This window comes from Python bivittatus, unplaced genomic scaffold (genome assembly GCF_059951505.1).
Source record: "Python bivittatus isolate LINGU-HERP-01145 unplaced genomic scaffold, Pbiv_v1 ctg000590_np1212, whole genome shotgun sequence".
In the NCBI taxonomy this organism is placed as follows: domain Eukaryota; kingdom Metazoa; phylum Chordata; class Lepidosauria; order Squamata; family Pythonidae; genus Python; species Python bivittatus.
In genome coordinates, this window is record NW_028277086.1 from 31101117 (window position 1) to 31128370 (window position 27254).

Sequence of the window (27254 nt, forward strand, 5' to 3'; positions counted from 1 at the left end):
TTATATAATATTGGCCCACTGGGAATCAAACCCAAGTTTTGATAAAGAGAGAGGGGGAAAAAAAAAAACACTTTCAGAAATATGATAATTTTGGGTTTTTTATTTAAATGTATGTTCTCACACAAAATTATCTTTATTTTTGTATTTCCACAGGAATAGTGTAATACTTATCACAATCCATAATATAGCTATAATGATATGAAAAAGTAAATTTACTTGTTATGACATATATGTCAGACAATGAACTGTAATTTCAGGCAAACATACCACAAAGGTGAGTAAAATATAGAAGAAAAAATTGTTGTTTTATTTTACAAATACATTAATTGCTGATTCCAGATAATAACAATATCATGTTACAAGTTAGAAAGTCGACCTTCCAATTTTTTAGATATTAGCTATTTTCAGATGGAATGTGAAGCTATGATTTAACAATGGGTAAATGAGTCTAGGTCTTGCGCAGTCATCAAATTATGTCTCTCATTATTGGGCATAAGATGACTCCTCATTGCTTTCTTACAAATGAACAAGAGTAAGAGATGAAGAAGCATTTACTTCCATTTTAATCATAATACATAAATTATTAATTTTAACGTGGTTTGTAAAAAAAGGCAATTTAAAGTAATAAACATTTCCAGCTTGTTCAGATAAATCAGACTAATTTCAGTTACCAATTCAGAGTGATCAACTGTAGCTAGCTGAAAGTGGAAGAAAATGCATCTCCTGTCCTCCTTGTAGCTATGCTAGATCTGGAGACCACAGGGAGAAGCAGGACCAGGTATGGAATACTAAACTATGATTTAATCAAGCTTTCCCTAAGTGATTCTCTTCAGATTTGCAGACCTATCTCTTCTATAGTCCCCAAGTTGCATGGGTAATGGGAACCACCATGCAACACATATGAAGCCAACCAGATTAGAAAGGATGATTTAGGGTTACCTCTCTAATATTATAAATAGCGGAGTACAATATCTCACTAGTAAATTTCCACTAGCATAACATAGCTTTCCCCTCTTTCCCTTCCTGCACTTCCTGGCATGCTCTCTAAATCTTCTCCAATAGGATAGGAGAGCATGGAGGGAGGGTTTAGAGGAAGGATTAGTCCACCACTTCTTCAACTAAAAACTCATCCTACAAAGGGAACCATAGCATTTCATTCCATCCAGAAAGAAAAAACAGTGAGATCGACCTTTTTGCAGCAGCAACAGCAACAATTATGTAATGTATTTGAATGCTAACATTTACGTTGTATTAGTGTGCTATTCAAGCTTGCTTATACAGCAGCAAACTATTGTTTTTCCAAAGTGTGCACATATGGAACCAAGTCATTCAGAGCTTCCAGATGCCTGGACTTCTGTGATATACGTTATTTACAAATCTGTATCTATTAGATTCACGAGTTACTTTTTAAAGTGAAAATTCATATATTTTGATACACTACTTTAAAAACAGTTCAGACTTCATGAGTAAGATAGTTTAGATTCCTGTGTGTCAAAGAACATGCTGGAAAGCTATTTGCGTAGGTTCCTTGGTGCAGTATTTATACAGCATTTTCTATCTGTGGTGAGATATATGGTGGTTTGATTTCTTGGCAACTTGCTTAATGAATTTTTGTTTCTATTTTTGACTTTTAATCATGTTCTGAATTCAGTGCACATTCATTCTTTTTAAATGATTATTTTAAATTATCATTGTAGAGGGGTATTTAAGGTCATTGCAACCAAGATTCTTATCGTTTTTGTATAATACGTGTTGAAATGACCATCAGTAATGTCCACTGTCCTCAAACCATTGGTTTATAACCATATCAATCAGTGTTTTAAACAACAGACTAATGTCAGAATTTTAGCCCACTATGGTAGATCAGCTCTGCTTTGTTGTTAAACTATCTAAATTTCATTAAACTGATTTGGATTAACTGGAATTTACAAGATAATTGATTGATAAAGTAATGTAGCACCTTAGATATATAGTATAGCACCGGCAATATTTTGGTTAGCTTCATAGTTAAATAGGTTTGACAGTATACATTATTACAAGATAGAAGAAGCTAAACTGAGAGACTACACTATAGTGAATTACATGGGATCCAAATCTTCTGGCAAAGAATAACACTTCAGCTATTAAAACTAACTTGCTTGAACTCTGTATCACCAACTTCAAGAAATCTGAATTAATTGTATAAGATTAATGACTAACTGGTTACTTCTCAGTCTAACTGGCATAAGTCTGAGTATGAATCAGAAGCAAAAGGTATATTTTATTTGCTCATAGGTAATAACTTTATTAATGCAGTCATCTTCAGAAAAGAAAGCAGTATTAAGATAGCTTACTTTCTGTAATATACTGATACTAAAAACAGACTGAATATAAGGGAAATCCACTGAATCTATCGATCTACTTTAAATAAAACTGTCTAGATCCAACCCAATAAGTTATTAAAGTCCACTGACAAGTTGGAAAATAAATGAGTCAATGACAAGATTGATTCATCTAATTAACACAATTAGAAAAAAGAGAATAAGATTAAGAATAAGCTTGAGAATATTGGTAACAATTTTATTCCTTTTTTAATCTAAATCAGTATTTATTTATATTTCATTTAAAATCTCTTTGGCAGCCTTCAGAATTTCCCAGTGTTTATGTGATTGGCTGCAGGTTGTTTTGGGAAAGGATCTGGAGTGTTTTGTTTTAGATATGGTTTCTACCAATTCATGTCCAAACATTTTATATCTAACAATATTTGCTTTAAAATGATAGAATCTTAAGAGATGTTAAGCTTTTCCCTGTCACAAAAATAGACTTTATGGAGCATATCTGTTAATCATGAAAATAAAGCATTTAAAGAAAGAAAATATGTCTATCACTCCCTTATATAGTCAGCACTGAATACCTGAAAAATTAGCACCAAAAATGTGCAAAGTAAATGATTCAGTTAATATTGCATTAAAAATCTGCAGGAGTCTGATAATTTATACTTTAGACATTTCCATAGGTGTTTTTTTTTTGCATTTCTCTATTATTTGAAAAATCAACAGAATGTTACATTGTTTGAAATCTTGTAAATATTTGAAAAAGAAAGTTAAATCCTAAAAAACAGGGTTTTTTTCTTAAATTACAAAAAGTAAGACATGTCTATATTAGTCAAGAAGCTGGGAAAATTGCTGACCTGAATTCAATGAAATAAAAATATTGAGAAAATAGCAGTTCCACTAGAATCAGAGAATGGGCCATGGAGCCAGTCACAAATTTCTCCTCTTTTTTGAAATAACAGTAATTTTCCTGTAAAAATATGGCCAAATTTATGCTTTCCAATTTAGGACTCTGTATATTTGCTGACAAAATAGTGACTGGGTGGTTGGTGGTTCAGATATCTGCTATATGATTGTCCAAGCCCACAGTATTTATTATTTATTTTTTGTTAGCACAGATACATAGACTCATGCTGAGCTAGTCAATCAAGCACCCGTTGATACTACTGGCTATGTAGGAAAATGAGCATTTCTCAGCATACCTTTTATATAAACCAGTGGTTTTCAAACTTTCTACACTCAAGGAATATTTTCCACATCAATTTGTTTAGCAAGGAACTCATATGTGTCTGCCAGGCAACATACACATCTGTCAAAAGGTGATAAACATGGGTCATCATCCAGACATGCTAGATTTTGCCACTGCCACACACTAGATCTGTGTACCTTAGAATATAACTAATGTCTTTTTTACAGCACAGATGAAGACCAGTAATAGTTGACAGTAGTCAAATTCCTTCCTGAAATGCTTGTCTGTCATTACTGATTTTTTTTTCACTGAGAAATCCTAGACTTCCTGGAAATACAGTTTAACCATCATTGGCAGAAATCAATATAGCTGATAAGTATTACATGAGTTATGGTTAACGGAACAATTTAATAACACACGTTATATAATTAAGATAGGAAAGTCAGTTCCTCAACCTGAAAGTCTTCCAGGTCTATGAAGAAAGTTCCTACTGCCTGTTTTAAGAAGCTGCTCTTCTGAAATAGCTTACGTTGCATTTGTTTCAATTAACAGTGTATTTATAACGGATCGGTAGGTCAATCATAGTTTCTCTGAAAACAATGGGAAAAATGGCCATTGTTTTCAACAGAGCCAGGGTTTTGCCCCAGATTAGCACCATTTTTGCATATTGTAAAAAGTCCTGTGCACCAAGTTTGATAGAAAAGTTTCATGCTCTGAGTCATTAAAAGATAATATTCCATGGAATCAGGTTATCTATATAAATGTAGAAGAATAATTAGCAATAATATATATGCATGTATATTCTTTGTAATAGTTTCAGCTGCAATACAGAATCATGTATTTACAATTGCTTGTTCTGTTCAGAAAGCATACTATACTGCTTCTGAAAGTGATTACACTTTTAATGTAACACCTTTTTTAAAAAAAAAATTTAACATATAGCATTTTCATTTGCTCACCACTCCTTCTAGTGCCTATAAAGGGCTATAACATATTCCACAAACTAAAATCATACTGGATTCAGAAGACGTTTTTCTCTGTGGCAGAATGAGTCTCTTGATACATTGACAGTGATGGGAGATCATCGGGTTATAAGGTTTGCTTGTAACTTTACAGAGCTATTTCTTGACTATCTTCTTGCCACTGAGTTATGGAATATAGTCAGTAGAATACCAGGTACCCCACACAAGTTCAATTCTATAATTGCCATCCAGTAACAATTTTAGCCTTGGGGAAGTTCTTGGTGGCTGTAAACCAAACTATTGTAATATTTTTTCTCCATTGAGAAGCAAGGTCTCAGCCTCCAAATGGATTTTAGCTTATATATGGATAGAAGAGTACATTATTACTACAGTCCGGCCTGTTTTGAATATCCAGGTAATGATAAATCTAATGTTGTTTAAAATATGTCTAACTTTATCAAGACTAAACAATTCATTTTCTGATAATATTGCACATCTTGTAATGACCCTGGAATCCACATTAGCATGGCAGCACCCATCTGCTCCACTGCATCTGCAAAGAATATCATTGATAGGAGTCAAGTAGTCCACAATGGAAAACTCCAGAAAAAGCAGTGGCCTCAAGTATTTCAAACAGAAAAAGGAGTGTATGTGACCATCAGATGATAGCCAAATTGCTCTGACTTTCTCGTCATGGTTAGGACCTTTGTTTAGCTACAACTACATAGCTAAGTATATTTGTGAGAGCACAAAACTAAAGTTAGTCACAGAATTTTGCCACAATTGCACATATATTTTTAAGTAAAAGAAAAAGCTTGGACTTTTCTTACTCACTAGATACCAGAAGAAAGCTATACAAATATACACCATTATAATTTCAGTAATTTTTTCTCCTGCTAAATTTTCTGAAGAACTTTGCGTTCTTTTATAAAATTACACTTGGTTGGAAACTTTTTTCTTCTTTTTATCTTTATTTTTATTTCACCTTCTGATTCGAAATAATGTCACAAAGAAATATCCCATATTGATATTGTTCTACTGGGCCAATTTGGGTTAAACTTTTCATTTTGTATCCAGGATATCTTTTGTTTTCCCATTTTTGTAAAACACACACACAAGTAATGCTCAAAGGATTAGATATAATAAGCTAGTGTTCATTTTGTGCCCAGGCTTATAAATATAAAGTATTTGAAAATACATTCCTAGGTCTCTAAGGGACTAAACTGTAATCACTTTAATTCCCAGTATCAACTGGTTTGATTGCTTGTTTATATTTTCCTTTTCTTTATTTTTTAAGGCACATTGTTAATCTCTACCTATCAGTGGTCATAAAAAGTAATTTTGTCACTTAAACAGAAATAATTGGATATACATTATATCCTTAAAAACTAGTTTTCATATTACTACATAACATTCATAACAATATTAATGAAATCAATACATTATGTATACAATATATGCAAACTTCAATATACAAGATTTTGTTACACATGCATTTCACTGGAACAGCTGTACCATTTATTTAAACCAATATAAGTAGTTTGATGTCACTCCAGGAAAGCAAAGATTATTAGTGCATGATCCTCCATAACTGGGTGGGCAAGCAGAACACGGCACCCCAACTTTATATGGTGCTTCTCCTATCCAGTTTCCCCTAAGGGAAAAAAAAAAAGCAAAGATACAATTAATATGTTGAATATTTCATAGTATTTCTTCATGAAAAACATAAAATGTACTTTTTCCATTTGTTATCTGCATAGCAGACTCTATCATACAATTGCCCTTAGTGCAGAATCTTTATCCCAAGATGTTGAATTCATTTAGATTTTTAGCCCCAGTGCCTGTGGGGACATGATTGGATATTTATTTATTTATTTATTTATTTACTTACTTATTTATTTATTTATTAAATTTGTATGCCACCCATCTCCCCCAATGGGTGACTCTGGGCGGCTCACAATTAAAAATCAAAAGCCTATAAACAATTAAAATACTCCATAAATAATTAAATACTCAATCCATTAAAATCCACTATAAAACAAACCCTATACATAAGTCCTAAAGACATTCAAGATGACAGGGTGGGGGGAGGGGATAAAACCAAAAAAAATCTCATGAGAGACCAAGTTACATCATTGATAGACTGGGGTCTTCATATACTTTGGAAATATTGCCCTTTTCTATGATTAGCTGATTTAAGATAAATAAAATGCAGAGGTAGTAGATTGTTTATTACCAAATCACATGTTCTTAAAATTCAGTGTTTTTTGCTACCAGCTCTCAAATACATGCCAAACAATTGCTGCTGACAATTCTTTGCCCCTTTCGCTACTGTCATTTAAAAATAAACAATACGAGATTTACCAATAGGGAATTCTTATATTTCTTTGATAGATGGAATGATAACTGCCCTGATTTACATTTATGGAATACCAACATATCCAATGGATAACCTATACCCTTAGAGAAGATAACCTGAATAAGTTAGAAAACTAGATACCACGATGATCTGGTGGCCCAAACAAATGGTTTATATGCTGATGTAATATGCAACAGTAAATGAAATGAAAACAGAGGAACTTACTTTGGGGCATAGTTGCATACCAAATAAATAGCTCGGCTCCAAACTGCCCCCCAGACATTCATATTAGGGCACGTGTGGATTGCACAGCCTATTCTGTTGGAAGTGGCCCAAACCATCTGAAGAAATAGTATGATTTGTTAAAAGTCCAGCTTGAAAAGTAACATACTTATCACACAGACTTAAGCTTTGAACTGAAGCATGGTACAGGAAAACCGAACTCATATCACCTGGGTATAATGTGTGCACATGGGCCCATAGCATCTCATCGGACACCTTGGATTGCAGTCCTGAGGATATGGAAAGGCATAATTTTTCACTTCATCATACCAGGGCTGCACCAGCTGGAGAATGGATCGATATCTGAGCAAAATTAAAGTAAGAAAAATGGATATTTTTGAATGTTCAGTATTACTAATGTGCCTAAGACTTCCATTCCATTCCATTCCATTATTATATATAGACATACATGTTATTTCTTTTTTGCAAATTCCTTCATTCTCATACACTTACAGGATAAAAGATGCTTGAAAATTAGTGGCTTGAAAACAAATATATATGAAATTTAATTACCTTCCAGTCCGTACAGATAAATTTTGTCCCAGAAATCTCAACAAGTAAGAAGGGCCATGGTCCCAAATGCAGGTAGCAGCCCAAGCTTCTGCAGACTTAGCTAGATTATCATCCCACACCTGGCAAAAGACAGATTTTTTATTTATCCTGAACACGGAAAAGGAGGTCAGAAATATCAACTGTATCAAATAAGATAATTATCCAATTATATTATTGAAGACCTGGTGGCAGACCACCCCAAAATTTGGTTAGTCGTTTCTTCTATGTTTCTTTGTCCAGCCTGATGAATTGATCAAACATTATGGAGATGAGTTGGCTGAGCTTCAATCCTAGGCAATTTACTAGAAAGTTACACTTTTGAAAAGATTGTTTATTCAGTTTTATTCCACCCATCCTTCAGGCACACAAGCTGCATACCCCTCTGTATGAAGGCAACTGACTAGTCCAATTCATACCAGAAACATGGATATTGAGTGTTCTGTGCCTCTTCAAGTTTCTCCACATCAGCAACATTAACATCAAATAAACTTAATTCCCAAGAACTAAGAACTCTTTACACTGAGCACAAACTCACAACTTCTGTCTAGTTAACAAGTAGTCCTTCTTCCAGGCATTAGCATAGTATCCCAATGATCCTTGAGTGACTTAAGAAATCCCTAATCAAACATGGATTTTGAAGATTCCGTATTTCTATCAGCCTTGTGAGGTCAGTAATAGCAAAAGGGGACTGGCTACTTGAAGCAACAAGAAGCTTAGAGAAAAACCTATGAGAGCATGGAGGTATTAAGCAGGACAGCAGTGTATCTGTCCTTACTGTTCACCTGAAGATTCCTCAGAGGAAGCAACAGCATGTCTAGTGTAGTTCTTGAAATGAACACTGTCCCTCCTTATGCTTCCCTCTAAAAAGTAGGTATCAGCAGCTGACTGCTCCAGAAAATAGTTTAGTGGGTCAGGATCAGCTGCCTTTGAATTATCATTCTTCCTGATTCAGAGTCCCACCTATGGCAAGCATGTTATAAGAAAGAATTTGTATGGAAACTATTTGGGTTTAAGTTGGTTGGGAAACCCTGCCCCGTCTTCTTTTACTACTGTTCCTATTTTGCATAGGGATAACCAAAATTCAGAAATGGATGTTCACAGCCACGCAATAAATTTTTGTTCATGATGCCACATGTAATTGGATCTCCATCCCCTTTGTTCTATTTGCCAGATTGTAATGGGTCTCATCTGTTCTACTCAGTTTATTGTTTTCTTCATATACAGTAGGTCACTACATTTAATGAACTGAACTCAGCAAAATGTATATTAAGTACTTCCCCAGTAAACATTTTGTAAAAACGTTTAATTTGATTTTAGCCATTGCATGAATTTGCAAATTGCTAGGAAAAATCTATTTTTGGAAATGATTACTAAAGAAAGCTTTAAAGCAAGGCAAGTCAAACTGCAACACTTTAGATAAAATTTAATTTGAGAGCAACAGCCTGGACTTCAGTTATACTTAAACCTATTAATGTGATGTTTAAGTGCATTTAAACTTAATTTAAATGTGGTCAAAGTGTTTCCTCAGGCAGTTTAGACAGGTTTGCAGGAAGAAAAATGAATTAATAATAAATAATGACGAAGAACCATAGCCTGCCTATTAGTTATTTGTGTACCAGATCCCTGGTTTTACTAGCTGAAGTATCACATTAATCAAATTAAGAAATGCGCAGATTATCATACCACTGAAAGGGTCTGCTTATGTCATTGAGTTTAATCCCCTGCCCAGAGCAAGAATCCTAGTTAAAACATCCCAGATAGACAGCTAGAGTCTGCTTCAACCTATCCAGGGAAGAGAGCCAATCTCTTCTTTGGGTAATTGTTTCCATTGTCAGGATTTTTTTTTTCTAATTTGCAGTCAGATTCTACCTTTATGCAATCTGAATTCATTTTTCTATATTCGGCACTGTGAAACAGGACAGGACAGATTGTGACCTTCTGACCGATATCTCTTTAGGTATTTCAAGAGTGCTGTCATATCCTTCCTTAATCTCTGATTGTCAAGGTGAAACATACCCTACTCCTTTGATATCTCTTCATAAAAAACAGAGTTTCTAATCCCCTGATCATCCCTGTTTCCCAACTCTAAATCTATTCCAGTTTCTCAGAATCCTTCTTAAATTGTGATATATACAAGTGGGCACATTTTCACCAATGCATAATAAAAAGGAAAGATTACTTCTTGTGATAGAATCACTATACAGTGGAACCTCGGGTTACGAACGCCTCTGTTAACAAACTTTTCAGGTTACGACCAGCTCCGGCCACAAAAATTTACCTCGGTTTGCGAACTCTGCCTCGGGGTACGAACAGGATATGCGGCCATTTTCCCTCTCGTGACACGGTCTGCGGCCATTTTTCCGCCCCTGACACATGGTCCGTGGCCATTTTCCGCCCCTGACACATGGTCCGCAGCCATTTTTCCGCCCCTGACACGTGGTCCACGGCCATCTTTCCGCCCCTGACACGTGGTCCGTGGCCATTTTCCGCCCCTGACACATGGTCCGCGGCCATTTTTCCGCCCCTGACACGTGGTCGTAGGGAGGGGGACTCTCCCTCCAATCAATAGCCGCCTCCCAGTCCTCCACGCCAGAACGGATTAACGGTAATTACATTGAACCTTATGGGGAAATTTCCTTCAGGTTGCGACCAATTCAGGGTGCGACCAGAGTCACGGAACGAATTAAGCTCGTAAACCGAGGTTCCACTGTACTTGCATTTCATATTACATGCTGATTTCTGCTTGAGACTACAAAGAACATAGACACAAATTAATATGTCCTATTTTGATATATTTAATTCATGAACATTGGCATTCAGTTTTTTTCCTGCTATACCTGAAGGTCCTCAAGATTAAATCTTTATCTTTGACAGGATGTGACAAAATGAGACATAAATTTTGTGGAATCAAAATTCAGGACTCAAATGCTCAATAATCAAGGCTTCACTGCAGTGTTTATTAGACAGTACATACTGGAGGGGGACCCTACCAAGGGATAGTGAGTGACACCCCCTGCAAACAAAAGTGATGCTCTATACATTTCAGGAAAGGGAAAGAGAAAAGGATGCATACATATATATTCATATGATGATGCAGGCATACATACATACAGTAAGTAATAGATCTCAAGTTTCTTTCTGCCCATCTGTTATCTACTATCTACAAGGAAAACAATAGCCTTACAGAGAAGAAGAAACAAATCAGTTCAAGGTGCCAAATGCCAGGAAGAACACATCCTCCTTCAAGACAGATGCCTTGGTAGTTCACACCAGCTCCAAGGATGCTGCACATTTTTTTATGCTTCAATTTTATTAAGGCTCTCCCATTCATCTGAAGCCTCTAGAAATTTTCTTTCTTCACCCCAAAAATGTATTTCCCCCACAATTTGATTTAGAGTGCTAAGCAGCACCTTACACCATTGCAGAACATCTAAAAGGAATTCTCTGTGTTTGCTAAGATATGTGATTTAGGATATAAAAGGCCCACATGATACCCTGAATGGAGGAATGTTTGAGAATCCTTGGGCAACTGAGGGCAGTTCTGAGAAATGCTGGGTTGGAACTCTCAGAAGGAGCAGAAGAACTGAGTGAGTTGGGAGCGGGTGGCAAAAGGTAGCTTGGGACTTACTAGTAGACCTTTCAGTGATCTGCAGTAGATGAGCAAGAAATTCTGACTCCAATAGCAATAATGAAAGATTTAATAAAAACAGATTAGGCTGATATAATAAGGCAGATTAGGTGAAGGTCAAGAACGAATTTTTGCGCTCAGCTCTAATACAATAAAAAAGTAATCTTGTTGAGCATATCTTCACAGTTAGTTTCTCTATTTTTTTAATGCTAAAGAAGTATCTATCCCATGAACCACTGTTTTGCACTTAGCCTTGTTAATATATTCTGTGGTTGTAAGGAAAAATAAAATAGATTCCACAGGCCTGGAGTCCATTGTTACTGATGAACCCTTTCTGATATATCCAGAATAAAGACAAAAAGAAAGTTAAGGGCATTCTTTCTCAGTAAACCCACAAACGTGGGTTTTAAAAATACAAAAGTTGTTGACATGTATGTTCTTAAAAATCTTCAGTCTGTCTCAGTTTCTACAGACTATATTCTTTAGATAAAATGTTATCATGCAAAGTCACTGAGTGTCAGTTAGTTAGCCTAAAATACCATATTCTTTCGTATCAAATGTGCAGGTAAATTAACAGTGACAGCAGAAATACTGATTACTTTATCCACTTTTATATAAAGTTTGAATTCCTTACTTTAATAAATACATCATCACATAAAGCAGAAATTTTCTCCATTTAACACTTGGAGATTAGTGGAAAACTGGCTGTATTAAAGTAATAACATATGCCTAGTTCTGATGCATGTATTTCACAAGAGACCTAGCAGAATTTGTTTTGGAATTACCAATTTCTTTAAAACAATTTCCACTAACAAATGTGCATGTGGTACATATTCATCAAATCAAACCATTTTTAGAAGAATTGGGGAAAAAGCAGTGATTCCAAGGCCATTCAAAAATAGGCCATTTCTTCTTTTTTTTAATAGTACAGGAAGCGCTTTGTACTAAAAAGATCATTTCCAATGTCTATTTCTCAAACTGGCCTGTGATCTTTCATTATTAACACATTTCTTGGCTTGATTGTCTTTAACGTTTTCAGTAAAATTTTAGCTCTGCCTCAGGTCAGTTTTTGCATAGAAAGCCACTATGTGGATTTTATTATTTGGTTTATGCATGTCAAGGGAGTGGGTGAAGAAATAATTTTTAAAAACTGGAATTGTCTACACATTTACAGATGTTGATAAATTATTAAAACTTCACAGGGACTTGTCTGATTTTCAGAAATATAGCTAAACATCTACATGGATTCTAGCCTTGTATATTAAAGAAGCTACCTGTTCTTGATGCATACTGATACTGCAGATTCCCATGCTTATTTTGGAAACTGTTTTTCTAAAGGTCTGGCTCAAAATAAAGATAGAATAAAGATAAAATTCTCACCATGATCTTATTTTGTTTCTTGGCTGTAATTGTTAACTGAGATCTATTCTGAGATCCTATTTCCAGACCTGCTTGAGCAAATCAAAGTCTGTCTAATCTAGCATTTGGTTCAATTTTTTCTTCTGTGCAGAATGTATGCTCTTTTATTATATTTTTTACTTTCTCTTGGGTGGTTTTTGCTTTTCTGTGGTTTTTTTTAGTAATAGTAAATTTACCTATTACCAAGTGGGATATAAGAAACATAATTTGCACTCCAAACAGAGTGGGTGAAACATGCCTGAAAAACCAGTGGAAGGCTTTTCAAGCTAAGTCCATTAAAGAAAAAACCTGTTCAGCTTTTTTAAAATAATGTTTTGCTTGAAAACTTCCTATAAGTAGCACCTATGCAAAACTTTCAAACAAGTAGGTTGATGGATTTTTGTTCAAAGTAAGGCGTATTTGTAAGAAATAATGACGCCTTTTTCTGAACGCAGTGAAGCTGATTGTCAGAGGTTTGGCTGGAGAATAAGCAATTAACTTGCTAGTCTGTTCCATTTACTCTTATTGAATATGGTGCTATAAAAATGATGGATGAAGTACTCAATGTTTTTGAATTACACTAGGACTCAGAGAATGGAGTAGGCTAGATGTGTGAATAAATCAAATCATCAACAACAGCTGCTGGCAACATTTAGCACTATGGGGACCAAATGGTAAAACTAAGGATCTTTTTACCCACATCATCTATCTACTGTCCAAAATGCTGTAATTGGACTGACCAGTGGTGGCCTAATTTGATTTGAAGGCAGCCCTTTAGCTCACTGAAATGCAGTGCTTCTTCTTGTCTCAACTCCCTTCCCTATCATGCAGTTGAATATATAAGAGAGACCAGAGTAAAAATCAGATTCTCTCTTTTTGGGGCCCTGGTGCTAACTTTGTTCCATTCCAAGCTCATTTAGGCTGAAAATTAGAACAAAGTAGGATCATTCCTTCCCCAGCAAATGAAAGCAAATTAATTTGTTCTGTCTCATCTTGTAATATATATCTAAAACACACAGCCATCATAATTAAAAACCATAATAGCTTTATACTCCATGATTTCAAAACACATTCAGGCTAGTGGCCAACCTTATCCAAATTAATAATTTAATTATGCACTGAAATGCTTCCTTTTAGCTATCCTCAGCTTCCAAATGTGCATATGTCCAAATGCATAAATTATTATACACCTCTATTATGTCCTTTATACTTGCCTTTTCGAAAACTAAAAGTATATGTAGTGCTGTTAATAATGAGGACTGCCCAACAGGAACATCTTCACGGGAAAAAGTCAAGATGGGGACCATGACCGCATAATTAAAGCACATTTAAAAAGGGAGGGGCTTCAGTTGTGCACTCACAGTTGCTGTCTCAACTTTTCTGAACCTTCCAGTGGATGCCCTTGCTATTCATGTAAGAACTGTATCTCATTACCTCACAGATGGACTGTTACAATGTGCTCTATCTGGGGCTGCCCCTGAAATCCATTGGGAAGCTACAGTTGGTCCAGAATGAAGCAGCACAAGCAGTGATGGGAAGTCACACCATTCCCATGAAACACCCATGGTCCAAGTGCTGCCCTGATTACCAGTTGGCTTCCAGGTACAATTCAAGGCACTGGTTGCCACCTTGAAAGCCCTCATGAAATAGGGCTTAGTTATTTGAAGGACTGTCTTTGTCCTATGGTTTCTGCCCAACCTGTAAGATTTGACAGAGTTGGCATCTAGCAGGATCCAGGAACAGCATTCCTCCAGAGATTTCTATGACCTCTCCCACTTTATTGGCCTTTAAAAGGGTACTAAAAACATGGCTCTTCCCTCAGTCTTGGGTTAGTGTGGTTGGACCGGGCTTTTTTTTTTTTTTTTGGTCTCTTCTATTCTGGGAGAGAGTTTGGTTGCTGTATCCTCCCAGTGACACTACACATTGGACTATTGTTGCTTTTATTGTTTTTGTATATGTCAAGCCGTCCCAGAGATGTTTGGAGTCAGGCAGCCTAAAAATATGAGAAACAAATACATTTATTTTTTGGAAGGTTCATTCCAGTTTTGGCTGCTTTCTTGCATGTGTTTTCAAAACAAAGGTAGCAAAATGAACTAATGAACCGATCCTGATTTCATTCAGTACATACTGATATTGAGATACAGAAATAGAAAGTAATTACAGCAGAATTATGTTGTGTCTGCCACTGTATCCTCTGCTGAAGAATAAAGTCACTTTAAAAAAATTAAACTGAACGTGTTTGTTTAATAAAGGCTACTGTTGCAATGAAAACATGCAAGATGCTTTGACAGTACAACTCTCTTTCTACTTCACTCATATATATTTTACTTTGATCTACCTCATGATTTTTATTAGAACAACAGATACTCAACAGACTTCTTCAAATAAGTCAGGATGTCTAATGACATCTTCTTTACTCACCTCTTTATAGAAAAGAGATGGGAAGAGTCCCTGAAGATTAAGCTAAATATACATGGCACTTATAAGGCTAATCTTCACTGAGATTTCATGGCTCAAATAATGCATATCTACAACTCCTTTGAGTCAAACTTGATTCCTGGGGGCTACATGAACACAGCCCTGCAGTTTTCTTTGCAAAAATGCAGATACTGTTTACCAGTGCTGCCTTCTGGGATGTTTTTTCACCTTCCTAATCTAGTCCATAATTATTCCCTCAGTGGTCTCCCATCCAAGTACTAATCAGGCCCCACTTCATAGCTCAGACAAGATTGGTCAGGTGCTGCCATCTGCTGAGGCAATGCATGCTCTTACTTAACAAGATCAGGAAAGACACAATCCAAGCAAACTGCACAGATTTCAACCAGGATATTGTCCCTATAAATTATCTTATTGAGGGACAGCATTCTGATGGTTGTCAGGCCCTAGTTGGAAATAGTTTTGGATGCTGGTAGATTAATAGCTGCCTTCACAGAACAGACACCAGATTTTTCCCAAGTCCTGAAAAGCATAAGAGTATTGCAGTTAACTGTAGTTAGATGTTTACTGAGATTTCTCTAGGTACCCGCTACATAGCCTCTTTGGATATGATATTTCTGTGCAATTATTACCCTTTGTAGTCATCTCTTTAGTTCCAAAGAGAAACCTACACAAGGAAGCTGAATTCGTTTGAACATGTGAAAAGCTTGAAATGATAAGAAAATTGGGGCATGTTCCCTATTGTGGCCCTACCACTGTGTCCAGGTGGAAAATTTGAAGTAGAGATCTAATTTGCATTCCCTTGAATGAGATTAGAGCTACCAACACAACCCAGACTCCTGCTTTACCAAGGGCCCAGATCTGCAGTACTCAAGTGCATATGAATACAACTGGCTCTCAGATCTCCTTCCAGATTCAGTTCAGATCCAACTTGGTGCTTTGGAGAATTGTTTGATTGGACTCTGGCACTATAAGACTGTCAGCTTTGACCCTGATCTGACTCAGAAATAAGATTGGGAAACTGAAGCTTCCTGTCTTTCAGTAATTGTCATGGGAAAACCACAAATGGCTTTTAACTTTTTTATTCTTGTTTACTTTTTAACAGAATAGGGTGAAATCTGCAGACACAATACTCTTCAAAGAAAATGAAGCCAACTCTGTCTCAGAAACATGTAGTGCAGAAAGTCTGGAGGTAGGCTCCATTACAAACATTTTTAAGACTATGTACCTATCCTTTTTCAGTTTTGGACAAAATTAGACATTTTGGGGAATACTTGCCAGATCAATCTTGTCCAGTTTCAGACTGATCATTGCCTAAGGATTACAAAAACTGAATCTTTTTAGATATAGGTATGTTTAAAAACTATTTTCCCTGTGGTTTGTGGGCAATTCTCTGGAAATTGGAGCCATTTACCTGTGTTCCTTTATTAGAAGTCTGACAGATCATACGTAAAGAGGTTAGAGGATTTGTAGTTAGGCTGTAAACTCTGATTTGGAAAAAAAATGGTGAATGTTATTGATTTCAGACAGAATTAACTAACATTTTCAACAAAGAACATGATATCCTCTCTTAAAGCACTGTGACTGGATAGGTGTAATGACCCATTTCTTGTAACAGTAGTGTCAATAGGGAGGTAAGGGGTCAAAACACACAAGATGGTGGATATGGTGATCTAATACAAATGATCTTTCCAATCAGAGTAAAAATATACAATATAGGGCTAGATGGTAAACAGTCCACCCTGATGTAAGGCAACTTCCTATGTTCCTGAAACCAACTCTATATTCCTAAATCTAATCTGACTTCAAATGCAGCTATGGTCCACTGAACAGCTATTTCTTTTCAAGAAAACTTAGGATACATTTTATGGCCTTTGCAGACATCATAACTGTAAGCAAGGCAATTCCTACCTACCATATCCAACATTTGGTATTAAAGAAATAATTTGGTAACACTCTGGTGTCATTTGCAAGGGATAGTTTAAAATGAAACAAAGAACCTTAAGGGGGCTCTTTTCCTACTAAAGTCTGCTGGGTTCAGCTTCTTCTTATTGTTAAGAAAACTTCTTAAAAACTTTTTCATTCTTCCAAAAAACTTGAATTGATCACTTTGGCTGTTTATCTTCTGATCTACATAAAGTTAAGTTATTATTTGATTGATGACCAGCTGAAATCAATCTACTGCAGGACAAAGAACTCTTCTGGAAGGTTATGGACTGCAATCTACCACACTGGTCCAGTGCAGGTTAAATGTTTTTCAACTCCCCAGTCTAGTCCTGAAAGAGAGCAGCTAGTGACCCAGTCAACTTCCATTCTGAGGGTGGACTAGAACCTGTCTTCCCACTCCTAGTCTAGCACCTTAACCACTACACCACAGTGGCTGTCTATGTTATTGCTTATTAATATTGTAATTATCTATTTTAAATGTTTGATTTTTGAGTTTGATCATTTTAGCTTTTCAAAGATGTGAGCTAACATAAATAGTCCAGAAGTGCAAACTCCATTTTTTAAAACTAAAAAGATCTGTCAGTGCTTCAGAAAAAGTATAATTTACATCTTGTTTACATATAAAATGAAAACAGACTTAAGTTGTTGAGAAGTTCATCTTCAGTTCCAGACAGCATCTTGGTTTTTATCCAGCCAATTCAGTTACAAGTTTCAGTGCTAGATTATGTAGCTTTAAAATGATGGGCATTTTGGAACTTAGGCTTCTGATGTCAGTGAATATTACTGCAAACTAAGTCTAATATTTTTATTGATTTAAGTCTTAAAAGTGGACAGTTGATTCAGCTGTGATCTCAAGAGTAAGATCATTCAAGACTGAATGCCATCTCTTAGAATTACATTAGAAACATGTGAACTGCATATTGTGCTATTCCCCAGATTGTTATACAGTAACTATACCTGAAGTAGAGAAAGACTTATCCTTTTCCTAACTTCTTTGCAAAAATGCACACATATACATATGCAGAGCCACACATTTTCTTTCTCAGATGGCATGCAGAATTGCTTTCATTTTGGGGAGTTAAATTGGCATATTAGTATCTTGAGATGTATTATCAGATTCAGAGTATGTTGGATCTTAATATGCTGGGTCATAATAAATTTTCCAAATGCACTTTTCCAGATTTTTTTCCATTTCTATGCTAATAGTTTCACTTCCTTTTTAAGAACTTGAAAGTGAATAGTTTCACTGACTATGCAATCCTTTTATAGGGGCTAATACAGGAGTGTGCAATCTCTGGTTCAAGGAATGTATACAGCCCTCTGTTTAATTTCCTGCAACTATTGGTCTAATTTCAAAAGCCTGTGCAATCTCTGGACAGAAGCAGTCTGTCCCTTTTCTGGCAGCTTTCTGGGGGAGATATAGATGAAGGAACAGTCAAGGGAAGCTGATCCTTCCTTCCCATATTTAATTTTGGCCCTCACTACACAGGCTTTGGCCTGACCAGCTGCCTCATGTTCCTGACAGTTTTTTTCCTTGCAATCAGAAGCAGCCTTGCTTGCCTTGCCAGTACAAATAAATTAATTAAAAACTAATTCATTAAACACCAGTCTTTATCCTTGGGCTGAACACATTACAGGCAGTCCTCACATAACCACCATTCATTTAGTGACTGTTTGAGTTTACAACAGTACTGAACAAAGGGACTTACAATTGGTCCTTGCACTTACAACTGTCACAGCACCCCCACAGTCATGTGATCACAATCCGGGTGCTTGGCAACCAGCTTGCACTTACAATGGTTGCAGCATCCCGGGTTCATGTGTTCACCATTTGCGACCTTCCCCGCCAGCTTCCAGCAAGCAAAATCAATGGGGAACTGCATGATTTGCTTAATGGCCACATGATTTGCTTAACGACCACAGTGATTTGCTTAATGACTGCTGCAAAAAAGGTCATAACAACCTTAACAACCGCCCCGCTTAACAATGAATTTTCCAGTCCCTATTGTGGTCATTAAGCGGGGACTACCTGTACAACAGAAAAGGCATCTACAACAGGCAATAGCCAATTAGTTGACATTTTTACTGTATCCAGCCTCTTTTTCTCCCTGCAGGAAGAAATACATGCTGTCAAAAAACGTGTTGGGGTGCCTGCTCTATGGAACAGCCTCCCCCCAAGATCCAGAGGGCCCCAAGGCTTTTCTGGAAAGCTGTGAAGACCTGGCTCTTCCCCCAGATTCTGGGCTGGGATGATAGATGAGTCCAATACAGGTGTAGTTGTGTGGCGAGTTTGTTATGGTGCTTGGCTATTGCATTATGGTTACTTTTCACTTAGTTTGTATTCATATTTTGTATTGTACATGTAGTTTTATTGTGTGTGTGTGTGTATGTGTATGTGTGCATGTGCATGCTTGTTATTGTTATTTAAGGGTTATGCATTTAAGATGGCTGGCTGGCTGGCTGGCTGGCTGGCTGGCTGGCTGGCTGGCTGGCTGGCTGAATGAATGAATGAATGAATGAATGAATGAATGAATGAATGAATGAATGAATGAATGAAAATTCACAATTGCATGTAACATCTCCATATGGAGCTAAGAAAAAGCTCCTGAATAGTTGAAAGATGTTGACTTGGTATGTCAATTTCTCTGAAGGATTGTTGTAGAAGCCTTGTGGAAATTATCCTGATTTTCATCACATCCACTCTAGTTTCTCCCTGTTCTAGAGTTCATGTGCCATATAGAAGGCAGGGTAAGGAAACTGAGCAAGCAGATGGGATGGTAAAAAGAAAAAGAAATGCAATAGTAGATATTCTATCACTTCATAATGTTCAACTGGATTCCTTTATTAATTTGTTCTTGCATCACAGAAACCCAAAATATTAATTATTGGAAGTAGGCACACGCTCACCAAAAGTGTGAGATATATTTTTTACTGTACAGAGAGTGCCATGGTTCTTATCATTTTGTACATGGATTAGCTGAGAGTAAACAATCAGTTTACTGCCTGTAAGGATATTATCAGTTCACAGTGCATATATAAATCCACAGTGAGCATTGCGCTGCCTGTTCTATTTTTCCAGATTTTGATTGAAATGTTTCTAAGGAAAATCCATTTGTATTTTTAACGTCATTCATCCTCATCTGCTCTATTATTTTCCCAAAGTTTTCATTTGTTTACTTCATTTGAAAGGACCAAATTTTCACCAGTGCTTCTTTACTTAGAGGTTTTACTTATGTGATTTATTATTATTATTATTATTATTATTATTATTATTATCATCATCATCATCATCATCATCATCTTATTATTAGAATTTTACTGTTGAAAGAAAAGATGTAGTTTGAAAGAGTGTTAAAAATAGTATGCAGAACCACCTGATCCAATTTAGGGAGCCAGTCTGGAGCTCTGGAAATGGGTCATTCTGGCCAGGCCATTCCAAAAGTAGACCAACCTGATTCACATCTTGCATCTAAAGCAAGATTTAAACAAACCACGTTTTTGGTTTAAACAGAATGCTATGGAATTTGCAGAGAAAATAACTCTCAAAATTGAGAACAAACATGTCAAATTTCAGACACACTAAAGGTAAACCATCACAAAATTTGCAACAAAGACTGATAAATCTTAGTATTCTTTGCACATAAGTTGTTAAGGTAGCTCTTGTTAAGGTAGAACTTTCTACTAGTTCAAAATGTGTAACATCTGATAAAAGAGACCATTTACTCACATCTCATGTTTTTAATCTTGTAGGGTCCTATATTTTTTTAGTTTGAAGTGGTCAAGCAGATTCACATTTATGCATTTATTGCATTTGTATACTACCACTATCAAGGCTGACTTTCACAGTTTACAAGATGAATAAAACACAAACATACAATAAAATCCTAAGTACAAAAACAATGAAACAATTTAACCATATGCAACCATGGCACCAATTCCAACTTAATAATAACAATTCAGCCTTGAATACCAGTGAAAGTTTCTGTTTTTACAGCATACCTGAACAATGCCAAGTAGATGCTGCTCAGCCCTTGGGGAGGGGGCATAAGTGGGGATTATCAAAGAAAAGCCTACTTCTGAGTCCTCACTTCTTTACCTCACATATGTGGGGAACCCTAAGCATCCCCACCTGGGATAAGCATATAGGATGGACTGGTTCCACATAAGGGAGATGCTCTTGAATATACCAGGAAGTCAAACCATGTAAGTGTGAAAGGCTGAAACCAGCACTTTACCTGGAAACCTAATGAAAGATAATGTAGTGCTCATAATAAAGATTTTATGTGACTGAGGGAGCTCTTATCCACTATGTTGGGCAATCAGAGTTGCAGCCTCTGATTAATCTTCAAAGGCAGCTCCGTGTAAAGTGCATTACCACTAGATGAGTTACTATTGCCAGGACCTATCATTCCAGGTAGGGCCACATCTGGTACACCCACTGTGGGAGGCAAAGGGTTCCCTGGTCATGGAATCCACCTGTGAATCCAGCAGTAGCTCTGAGCCTAGAAGAACTTTAAAGTCATGGATCTGCTCTTTCAGGAGGAGTGACATCCCATCCAGAATTAAAACTGGAGCAGACAGAGCAGCAGATAGTTTCTGGACCAGCAACAATGTGCTGATGTTCAGCCTGATTCATTCCATCCAGGCTCCTTCAGAGACCAAACAAGACCCCCATGGCATCTCCAGCCCCGCCCAATATGCATCCAAGTATCATCAGCATACTGATGATATCTCATCCCAAACCATGGATAATCTCTCCTGGCATTTCATGTAAATATTGAAAAAATAGTGGTTAATGGACCAAGCCCTGTGGCACCCCACAAGAGAGTGCCTACCAAGTTGACCTCTCTTTCCCTACCAATACCAGCTGGAACTACTTGCTTCAGAAGAAGCAGAACCACTACTAAACAGTGTCTCTTATCCCTAACCCTTGCAGATAAACAAAAAGAAAAGTGTGACATTTCCCTGAAATCTTCTTGTCCCTTGCAGTTCAGAATAACTGGCTATATTCCATAACAAAGAGGTTTATTGACCCCTGGCAGGGTTGATTTCAATATGGTTCACTTAGTATCAAACATTACAAAGTGAAGGTAATCCAAAACTGGGTAGTGGAAATGATAGCTCTAGCCTCCAAGAAGCAGGCTGCTTTATACAAGATGACAAACTTCACAAACGCAGGGAAAAATCTGGAATTTGTTCTTAAAATGAATTGACTAAAACACACAGACCACTAGTAAGATAAAGTTGCCCATTTCAGTTTCACTTACTTGTTTTCATCTTTAAGTTTGTTTTGCATGGACATCATGGACACATATCTTACTGTGAATGCAGCTTTCTCCCAATCTGAAGTAATATTTTTAACTTTATTTTATTAATACTGTCTATTATTTTTTCATTCTTTGTTGGAGAACTGTACCACAATATTCATAAAGGTATGATTGATTTAAGAAGTATGAATATCCCTAGCCTGTTCTTGTATTTGCTAAGCCAAAGATATAACCTCCAGCTTTTTCTATTTCTCCTTCATTTGTAAGACAAACACTATGTTACACTGTGTGCATCTCTCTCTCTCTCTCTCTCTCTCTCTCTCTCTCTCTCTCTCTCTCTCTCTATATATATATATATATATATATATATATATATGTGCATCACCTCAGGGCTAACTGAAGGATAATAACCTGTAAGTATACTATAATCCTACAGGAAATGGAATGCTTCTTTTTGTAACAGAGCAGGGTCGCAGAACAGTTACCAAAAGAATATCCTTCTTATATGCATCTATAAGCATATAATCTATATAAGCAAGATCACCTATCAATATCAAATTTTAAAATAAGAGATAAACAGATCTAATGAGAGCAGGGTACAGTGAATGGTGGGCCTGTGGGGTAAGATGCATTGAGGATTATGGTCATGTTTTAGCTGGTGAGTAAAAGTGTAGAAAGTTGATGAACAGAAATAAGATTCCAGACTTTTTGTTGCTGGTGTGAATATATGTTTTGATCACTGCTGCTCCATTCAGAACTTTGTGAAGGGGTGGTCTGGAGCCTCAAAGTCTGCATATGTAAGGGAGCATATCTCCACAGGAGTGGGCAATGGGAAACTTGCCATTTCAGAAGAAGAACCTGTAATTTCAAGTTGCTCCCCACTTCTCACCCTTTGGCTTCTCCTCTAGGTTCTGATTCCATCATTTGTTAGTCCGAGGTCTGTGTGGAATGTGTGTTCATGATTTGGTGGTGGACATGTACATGGACCTGGCTTGCTTCATGGAAATATAGTTCAGTAAGACAGGGATATGGCCGGTCCAAGATCTGCCCATCAAGTTTCCATCTTTTGCAAACAGTTGTGACTCTGAGGTCATGGGCAGGGAGACATGGCACTGATTTATCATGAACCCTTGACTGTGCCAAATATACTGTTCTAAAGGTGGCCAGGTGGGACTGTTTATATTGCAATAAAGGCTGAGAGATCAGCTGGAACTTCTGCTTTTTTACCATCTCCCCTGCTGCTTGGCAGCAGCCCTTCCTAAGCTCTTAGACCTCATATCTGGGCTGGTGTTGGAGTAGTCCAGGTTTTTACTGTCAGACAACTTTTACCTCCATGCTTTGTGTATGGATTTTTGGAGAGGCTTGGTTTTCATGGCTTCTGTGGAGACCATGGGCTTGTCCCAGGTCAATTTTAACATGACATACATAAAAGAGTTATATGCTATAGCTAGTATTTATCCCAGACAGTGACAATATGGGTAAAGATCAATAACATTGTTATTGATCCTCTGCCATGGTATGATCAATTCTGATCCACATGTCTTTCCCCCCTCACTTGACCTTTGCATGGGTAATTGCTGGTGAAGATGGTATGCTATTTAATATCTATGTGAAACCACTGGGAGAGGTCATACATCAGTTTTGGGTGAGGTATCATTGGTGCAATGATGATATTCAACTATATTAGGCCAGGGATACTGTGGCACTTTGGAGATGGTGAGAGGCTGGATGGCTCAAAACAAACTCAGATTAAATCACTGAAAGGTGGATTTACTTTTTAGGTGATTGATCAGGCTCTATGAAAACCCCAAAGTTGGCTCTGCACATAGCCATACTCCCCTTGAAGGAGCAGGTTGTAACTTGGGAGTCCTCTTGCACTTGCATGTACTCTTGATCAGCAGATTGGTAAGAAGATAGGTAAATAAATAAATATCTGTTGAACATATTTGTTGGATAGTTTATGTGGGATATTGCCACATCTCCCACAATAGGGACAAAGTGCTGCTGGTTTGGGAAAAAACCATTCCAGTATGAGATCCACTCAGAAGAAAAAGGCGACTTGCCTTGTCCCAACAGAATACACTTATAACACCAAATGCCTTTTGAGAGAAAAAGTCAATAGAAGGAGGCAAGTGAAACCAATATCCATACAAAAGCTCCAAAATTAGCTGAGAGTTGCCCTTTCTTGTGTACTCCTCTCCATGTTTGGTACTGTGCCATAGCCTAACACTGTCAAATGTTTCCGGTGTAAACTGCCCAAATTGATTTTCCTTATGCATACAGTATAAGCAGCTGCACCAACCTTCTACCCTACCTACCATCCTTGGGGTTCAATTGCACCATTAATCTCCTTCCTACGTTATACCCAGACTGTATAATTCAACCTAAAGTCATATTTGCAACTCTTGGGGAAAATGCCTGGTCATGTCATCATCAGTGGGAATATAAATTCAGGAAGAATGACATTTTGTTGCTTTATTCCAGGAGCCCATATCTTGGAATTAGGGCACATACCGAATACTGTAATAGTTTTTATCCTGTCCTGTTGGTTGGGTGGAGAAAGCAGTGATTGGCTCCTGGTCTTCCTTGCCTATTTTTAGTGTTTGGAGCTTGGTGAAACTCAGATGACCACATGGCCGGCTTCAAAATACTTTGGAGGGATTGTGGAGTCAAAATAGTGCCATGTGGAAGTATCAGAGGTTTTTAAAAAATGGATGTGAGAATGTGAAAATGCATCCTCAGAGACAAACTGTGGAATAGAAAATTTAGCCTTAATTTTGTTATACTGTACATTCATTTGAGCAGGTCATTATAATTATATTATGCTGTCAAATTTGATAATGACACTATCATGGTTCAGTAATTCTATCTTTTGATATTATTATTATTATTATTATTATTATTATTATTATTATTGAGAATTTTATTCTTTTGTTTTTGATTATATACCAACATTTGATAAATTTGATAATTAAGTAAAATAAACATCAATGTTTATAATACATATATTAAGTGACATAAATAATATCACAGGTTTATTGTCCAAAAAAGCTAACAATCAAAATTGTAGAAAAGCAAGAGAGACAAAGGATGGCTTTAGCAATGGCAATAAGTGAAAAACATGCACATTTGATTAGACCTTACCTAAACCAGATTTTAGACAGAGTGGTCAAAAGAGGGAATTCCAAGCAACAAAAGTATTTGATGCCTGCTTTCACATTTTAAAAGATTTATCATTCATTCCTGTGCATGTTTACTCAGAGATGTCATTATATGCAATGAGATTATCTGGGAGCTGTGTGTAGGACTGTAGCCTTAAATAAACTTTTTTACATCGTGTTTTTCTGTGTAACCAGAATAGTTATCACAATCAACTCCTGCTTTCAAATAATACAGGATTAATCAAGTACAGAATTAATCCAGCACATTACCCACATTCAGAATATATGATCCAATGAAGCCTGTTATAGTGGTATGTTAGTTCATGCCATGTCTGCAGCATAGACAGAGGAAGGAAAAATTGATGGTCTGAATTACTCAGCACATGCAAACTATTGCAGTAATTTCAAAAGCCCTTGGCCTAGCTGATTATTTTTTTTTTGGTTAAAAAAAAAAAAAGCATCATTTGGCAATGTGAAACTTAAGTAGTTTATGCATTCATTTCTAATGCAAAATCCTTCCAAGTTCAGACATGAGGAAAGGAATAAAGACGTGCCTGCTTACCATATATTCCATGTTGGAAGCAGGTGGGAAGACTTTGCCTCTGACTTGATTGTGATAATCCAAAATGGCAATCATATCATTCTGTGAGATATATCGCTTTTTCCTGGCTTTGGGGAGGCTTGCAGAATCCAGATGAGTTTTCAAAGCTGCTTCAATATCAGTGTAATTATTAGCTGACAAGAATAGGTCAGTGGAATTGGGTAACACGACTGCACTTGTTTCACAGAGAATGAAAATTAAGAGAGCCCCACTAATGGCAGAAATGCCTGTCATTTTAGGGTCTGTGGGTAAAGTCTGCTTTAATGCAGGAGACAAAGAGAGGATCTGTGGAAGAGAAAGGGTTAAAGAATATGATTGGGATCAGACTAAATCTTTTCTTCTAGTTTCCCAGCTGCTCTCCCAAACCGATTAATGTATGCAGCAAAGCACAAAATATGATGTTTGCAAATAGTCAATTGAAATGCTCCAATGTCTCACGTTGCCTAGCAACCATACACACAAATTGTCCTGTAACATATGTGTCCGTCTTAGTACAGCTCGAGAAGCTACAAAAAGCACCAATACAGTATTTTGAAGCTGAAAAAGTTTCTGATAGCTGGAAATAGGTTCTGCACTCATACCAAAGAGGCATAATCAAAGTTAAAATCAAGACAGGAGAAAGAGAGAGAGAACATGGAAACCAATTATCTTCTTTGTGCTATTAAATTGATTCAAGGAGCATCGGATGTGTAATAATAATATAATACATGCAAAGTAAGCTGAGTTCAATGGCTTACCTCTTTGCAGAACCAAAAAGCCTAGTGTATTATTCTTCCAAGTTAAACAGTTCTCTTCTGTGCTCTAGTGTGAACCTTGGAAAAAAGAGTGTATCTTATTACCAACTTTCAAGGAGAGAGAAAGAGGGTGGGGGAAACTGCAAGCTTTCTAGCTGCTGGCTACACGAATCGCTAACAGCTTTTATATGTTATAGTAAACTACAAAGGGCAACTCTTTTTCCAAGTCTTATGCACCAAAGGGGTGGAGTTTTGTACAGAAAACACAGCGATTGGGTTTTTTACTGTGGGATATAAGGATATTGTTTCACACCCCCTTTTCCCTGACTACAAAAAGACAAAATTCAAGTTTTTTTTCTCCTTCAGTTTTATTTCCTTTGGCTTTCTTTTTTCATAGTTTAATTTCCTGATGTTAATACTTATGCA

The 27254-nt window shown here is 36.7% G+C and overlaps 1 protein-coding gene across 1 annotated transcript; it reads right to left on the reverse strand.

Annotated features, from left to right (window-relative positions):
* Window positions 1-95: 95 nt before the first annotated feature.
* On the reverse strand, window positions 96-26999 carry PI15 (peptidase inhibitor 15). The gene is made up of 6 exons (XM_007433064.3): window positions 26832-26999; window positions 26056-26379; window positions 7618-7736; window positions 7275-7407; window positions 7048-7163; window positions 96-6117 (listed from the first exon to the last, which is right to left on the reverse strand). Exons 2-6 carry the CDS (start codon window positions 26326-26328, stop codon window positions 5982-5984), a joined length of 777 nt encoding a protein of 258 aa, XP_007433126.1. The 5' UTR covers window positions 26329-26379; window positions 26832-26999; the 3' UTR covers window positions 96-5981.
* Between the last annotated feature and the right edge of the window lie 255 nt (window positions 27000-27254).

Bases quoted from the DNA above. Each gene is read 5' to 3' on its own strand.
- PI15 (XM_007433064.3), bottom strand. From the start codon at position 26,328: ATGACAGGCATTTCTGCCATTAGTGGGGCTCTCTTAATTTTCATTCTC. The intron at 7,737-26,055 runs GTAAGCAGGCAC...GTCTTTTGCCAG, and splicing joins CTTCCAACATGGAATATATG to GTGTGGGATGATAATCTAGC. The intron at 7,164-7,274 runs GTGATATGAGTT...CTATTTCTTCAG, and splicing joins TGTGCACACATTATACCCAG to ATGGTTTGGGCCACTTCCAA.